The sequence below is a fragment of the Cibotium barometz genome, chromosome 22 (assembly GCF_041138505.1).
Source record: "Cibotium barometz isolate CiBa-2024 chromosome 22, ASM4113850v1, whole genome shotgun sequence".
In the NCBI taxonomy this organism is placed as follows: domain Eukaryota; kingdom Viridiplantae; phylum Streptophyta; class Polypodiopsida; order Cyatheales; family Cibotiaceae; genus Cibotium; species Cibotium barometz.
Window position 1 is genome coordinate 18,502,008 of NC_141067.1, and position 6,000 is coordinate 18,508,007.

General features: G+C 41.7%; 1 protein-coding gene across 4 annotated transcripts in view; it reads right to left on the minus strand.

Moving 5' to 3' along the window:
* Nucleotides 1-5,236, minus strand: part of LOC147626333 (uncharacterized) — a 56,289-nt gene extending 51,053 nt beyond the window's left edge. For all 4 annotated transcript variants that reach the window (XR_015268578.1, XM_086816475.1, XM_086816474.1 and 1 more), the window contains exons 1-4: nucleotides 4,975-5,236; nucleotides 4,260-4,351; nucleotides 3,987-4,092; nucleotides 3,705-3,833 (exon numbers count right to left, since the gene is read on the minus strand). Coding sequence is in view for 3 of the 4 variants with exons in the window: in XM_086816475.1 (XP_086672601.1) it covers nucleotides 3,705-3,833; nucleotides 3,987-4,092; nucleotides 4,260-4,351; nucleotides 4,975-5,083 (436 nt within the window). In the remaining variant the exon portion in view is untranslated. The remainder of the gene's footprint in view (nucleotides 1-3,704; nucleotides 3,834-3,986; nucleotides 4,093-4,259; nucleotides 4,352-4,974) is intronic.
* Nucleotides 5,237-6,000: the final 764 nt, after the last annotated feature.

Consider the following 6,000-nt stretch of genomic DNA (forward strand, 5'->3'; position numbering starts at 1 on the left):
TGATGATTCATGATAAGTGGGATAAGGAGTTATTATCTTGGTGGGCCTGTGACTTCTCAAGGTAGCCCTTGCCTTATTGCCGCCCTCCTTTGGAGATACCAATGGTTTTAGCGGTAATGAGCATGCGGAAAGACTTTGGGGACCATAGGTAAATCTTTACGATTGTCCGCTGAGCAATGTTAACCCTTACCCTCTAGCTTGAATCATGAAGGAGATGAAAGGCAAGAGGCTATGTGAAAATTGAGGTTTCATGCAAAGAGAGGGAAGTGCAGTTTTTGTGGTCCAATACCCAATTTTCAACCGGTAATTACTCATCACTCGAGTGTTGATTTCTTAAATTGATCATATGGCTAGGAAGCTCTTTATATGCTCTTTCCACTCATGTAACTAATTTCTTAATCCCTTACTTCATTGATGATCAGAATTTCTCCCAAATTTGCTAACTTTTAGGCGAATTTTAGCAGTTTTATAGTCTTGTAGTAAAATGCTCATAACTTTTCGCTCGGTTGTCCGTTTTTGAAAGTTTTTATATGGGCGTGAAGCTCTCTTCAAGCTCTACGCATCTATCTAATCCTCTCTTGCACAGCCTATATAGATTTAAAACTGCAATTCTCTGTGTATCTCTGTTTTTATAGAATTTTGACAGTTTTATAGTCTTGTAGTAAAATGCTCATAACTTTTCGCTCGGTTGCCCGTTTTTGAAAGTTTTTATATAGACGCGAAACTCTCTTCAAGCTCTACGCATCTATATAATCCTCTCTTGCAGAGCATTTATGGATTTAAAACTGTAATTCCCTGTGTATCTCTATTTTTATAGACTTTTGGCCATTATTTCTTCTTAATCATGATTAATTCCTCCTAATCTCTTATCAAAAAGCCAATCCCATGTGTCTTATCCTCTTGTAAGTGATTGCCATATTCATTTTCTTTAATATGTTCCGACCAAATCGCCCAATTCGAACGGATGAACCTTACCAATATTCCCCGTATGTTTCCGTTCACATAATCCTGAGTCGGAAGATTTTCTTCCAACAAAGAATCGCCCTCTTGTTTGGAGCTGCAAGACTGGCAGAAATTCTTGCTTCTCCAGAGCCTTTCATCTTTCCTTCCATGAATTATGATCTCACCTTTGATGTGTATATCTTTATCTTAACCTAGGGAGAGAAAGGGAGGTGAGGAGGCTGTGAGGTTTCATTCAAATGTGTTTTTGATTCTAAGAAGTGACCGAAGTCCAAACCCCAACTTCGTGTCACACTACGACATTGGCATCCAGGTAGCCCATGATTACCAAGGAGTCATCACTCTTTCACAATCCAAGTTTGTGGATGAAATGAGTGTGTCGCTACAATATGGTGAATTCCAATGGAGTACCAATCCCTCTGGCTCCCAGTTCCAAGCCAACATCTGCAATGGCTCCATCAAGGAAGAGCGCTACATGCAGGGGTTCCATGTTGTAATGTGTTAGGCAGTATATGTTACTTGGTAACGTGTACTAGGCCTGATCTCTGTTTTACTGCGGGATATTTATCAAGGTTCATGAAGGATCCTAGAGCTCCTCATTGGAATGCTCTCAAGAGACTTCTCCACACTACCTATAGCACTCAAAGAACTTCACCATCAGCTTCCAACAATTTGATAAAGTTCAGTCAATCTTGCATGGTTGGTCAGATGCAGATTGCGGCAATGACATGGATACCTACACACCCACTATTGGATAGATTTATGCTCTATCTGATGATATAGTATCTTAGCAAAGCAAGAAGCAACATTCTTTGGAGCTCTCCTCAACAGAAGGAGAAAATATGGCGGCCTCTGTAGCTGCTAAAGAAGAGGTGTGTATCCAGCCCTTACTTGAAGAACTTGATATATGAGCCATCTCATAAATCATTTCACTTTAGTAGAGGTATCTTCTTTAATTCTCATAACAACACTCCATCAGACACCAATACTACATCTATTTCTCAAGAGAAAACCACAGTATTGGACGTTTTCCCAGACTTTGTAGATTACCTGGTCAATGCTCGACAAGATCATTTACCTCTACAATGACCTCAGGCCCCTTGTCAACCTCCACAGCCTCCCCCACTACTCACAATGAGTCACCACGACGTGTCCGCAACATTTCGGACATTATGGACACTGTCAACTCGGTGGTGGCCATGCACGATGATGCCGCCCCGGCCATGGACGATATTCTCAACCACGAGGAGGGCACACTAAGCGCTTCCTGGGCCCTAAGCTAATCTCTGGCGGCTCAATTTGATTCTCTACAACGCAATAAAACATGGCATTTAGTCGATAGGTCGACTTCTCACACCTTGTAGATGGGTACTCCGTTGTAAACTCGCTGCAGGGGTCTTTGTCTCACGATATAAAGCGTGTTTAGTAGCCCGGCGCTTCTCCCAAGTTCATGGAGAAGACTACACAAAAACCTTTTCCCCTGTATTAAGCATTCATTCATTTAGATTTCTAGTAGCCTTAGCTGCCCACTATGATTAGCGTAGTCATCAAATGGATGTGCAAACTGCCTTCTTGTATGGTGACCTTGGCGGTGGTAGTCTCGACTTCACTCCTTTATCCTCTCCCATGGCTATATACGCATGCTTTGGTGTGGCCAGCCTTGGTGGACACCGAGGCTAGCCACAATGTTTTGTCTTAAGAGACGCCCCTCACACTTTCCACCACCACCACCATTACCATGGGTAAATACTTCTCAATCCATGACCCTGGGTTGTTTTTAAAGTGGAGTTTCTTACTGGATCTAAACCCATGCTTCATGTGACTCCAGCAGGTACAATGAGACAGAGGATCATCCTCGAAAGGGGATGCATCACGACCACTGATTGCATCATCGGCTGGTGAAGGACGACCACAACGCTCAAGCTCCCCTACAGAATGGTTAGCAAGGTTGATGCTAACATTTACATCCGTACTAACAAGTCCATCACAGTTTTGGTAGGCATTTATGTCGATGATTTAATTCCAGTTTCCAACAACTTGATCGCCCTTCAGCAAGCTAAGTCCAAACTTATGAATGCTTTCGTCATGATTGATAGAGGCTCCTTAAATTTTTGTTTAGACATTTAGGTCACACGAGATGACTCCCACGGCATAATTCGCTTATCTCAATCAAAATTTACTTAACATGCTAGATTGCACCCCATCACCCATACCCATATCTAACGCTGACAAACTGTCCCTAGCTATGTCTCCTCAAACACTTTTTGGATTCAAAGATTACTCCAAGAGCTCCTCCAAGAGCTCGGGATTTTTCAACCCCTTCCCTTTACACAGTTAATTGATAATCAATCTTGTATTTTATTCGCAAGAAATCCAAGACATAATGAACGCACTAAGCACAACTCTCATTTCATCAGGGAATTACTTGAAGGTGGCAAAGTTCAACTTGAATACACGTCGACACACACCAATTGGGCAGACTTTCTCAACAAACCAGTTACACGAATCAAGCATGACTCATGTGCTTCTGACAGATACAAACACTCTCACAGAAGGGGGTGTATTATTGTGAACACGCCTATAATAAAATAATCTATATGATTAATAATTAAAACGTCACATCCTGTCAAATAGGCGCCACCCCAATGGGTAAGCAGTTTTGATTAATCATACAAACAAAGCCTGTGACTCTTGGAAATCATGTGGTGAGAGTGTTATTGTATTCCTAATTTTGATTTGCATACCAACTTTGATGCTGCCCTTTGCTCCACCAAACGGAATGTCAACTAAAGCACACTTGAATGTCATCAACGCTGCAAGAGCCATGGTCTCGTCTGCTTCCACATTGGGGGCCATACGAATTCCACCTTTTACTGATGTCAAAAGCAGCAGATTGTATAAGACGTGCAACAAGAATTATACCCACCAATGTACATACATGCATATGCATGTGAACTGAATGGGGTGTACAACTTGTGCTTCTAAAGAGGTGATCCTTAGAAGGAAAATAGAAGCTGGAGACACACCTGGAAGACGGTGATGTGAATGTTGAGCTCTGTATGCTTCAATGAGTTGAACGGTTCCATCTGAGCATTTGAGCGGGAATTGAACCTTGAGTAAACTATTGCAGGCCTTTGAGGCAGCAACCAGGGTGGAAAAATCAGCAATCTAGTTTGTAGTCCTTAGATAGAATAATCGAAGTTGAGATTCAAAAAGCCTCACAGATGTTGGATGCACTGGTGGTTGTATGCCTACTACATGTTTTCTAAAGCACAAGTATGCATTCCATGCTAGAATACCTTGATTTGAGCAAGTATATCCGGGGTCGAAGATGCTAGCTTGGCTGCCTTATCAAAGTAAATGTCTACTGCTTCAAGAAAGGATGGTTCTCCTGGAAACAAAATATAATGAGAAGCTAAAATTTTATATTAACTTTCTCAATAATCTGCATTGGAAGTTCATAACAGTAATATTCTGCCAGTTTTGTGTTGAAAATTATTGATATTAAAGCAGGGAAATGCTCATTATTGGAGCTTGCATGTGTGATTTTGTTGCACAGATTACATGCAATATAAGGAAACTTAGAAATGCAGATGGCTGTGACCTTGTGTGTGCAGGTGTTTACGTTTGCAAGCTTGGCATACCCTGGCCATCTCTGTGCACACGTTTGTTTGTGATTGCATGACTGCCTTACATGGACGATTGTGCTCTTAAGTGTGCCAGCTGCATCACATGCGCATGTGTGTGTCTTAGTTACTAGCATACATGGCCATGTGTGCTCTTGTGTGTGTGTGGCTTGTATGTGCGCACCCGCACATGCATGCATGTGTGTTTAACCGACATGCATACCCAGATGCAGTGCTCGTAACCCACAAGCAAGGGTAGAAGATTGACATAATCATACATTACATGCATCATGATCGTTAACAAACAGACAGAAGGATACAGAGATCAGAGGTACTGCATGTATGATCGCCGCCTGCACGCAGAAAGCAAAAAAGGTTGAAACGTCACCGTTTGCATGAGACTTTGTTGACTGGAGGCGGCATTTCGACGTGAATGCTACTGTGTCACAGAGCACATTGCATCTCCTAGCTGAGGTGACTCCTCTCCTCAACCACATTCTAATTAGCCTTGAGAAGGGATTTGGAGATCAATGTATGGAAATTAGGGTTTCCACCGTTAGCACAGAGAAGCTCCAGCCTCCGCCATAGCCAACGTTAGGTGAGAAAGAGGAACCGGGTTGTGGGGATCGACAGAGGTGTGGAGGAAGGATACCGGTTTAGATTTTTGACAATTTTATCATTGTGCAGTCCCAATATAATATATTGCATCAAACAAGAAATGCAACCATAAATATTTTTAAAAATTCTTTCCTAAATATTCCATGAAAAATCCATTTGAGAGAGAGAGAGAGAGAGAGATTCCCAACAATTTGAGTGGGAGAGAGAGATTCTCCATGATCTATGAGATAGAGAGAGTTCCTCTAGAATCTGTCTGTGTGTGCGTATGTGCACGTGTACACACGCACGCACATGTGTGTGTGTGTGTGTGTGTGTGTGTGTGTGAGAGAGAGAGAGAGAGAGAGAGAGAGAGAGGATTTTTCTTTTCCATAAAAATTGAGACCCTACTGTTAGGACAACAAATTAAATTGTTGTTTTCATAATAAATATAAAGAGCAGGATGTTGGAGAGAGCACACTGCCTCCTCTAACTTCTTAATATAAGCTGCCTTTATTTGAAAAAAAAAGGGTAGGATGTTAGAGTGAAGACTAAGGTAGCAACACGCAAACAAATGCAACATGAGTGAAGTACAAGTAAAGTGACATGATAAGGTCACTCACACACTCATAAGAGTTTTTGTACATACACTCAATGAAAAAAACCACCTAAGGAGGGAAATAATGGCCCGACTCTTTATTAGCCTACGTCCATACATCACTAACATATAAATAGTTACAAAATTCCTCTATAGTAATGATGTGAACATGTACAGGGATCATGTGACTAATCAATCCCCAAATGGAAATAAGCCCAAAGC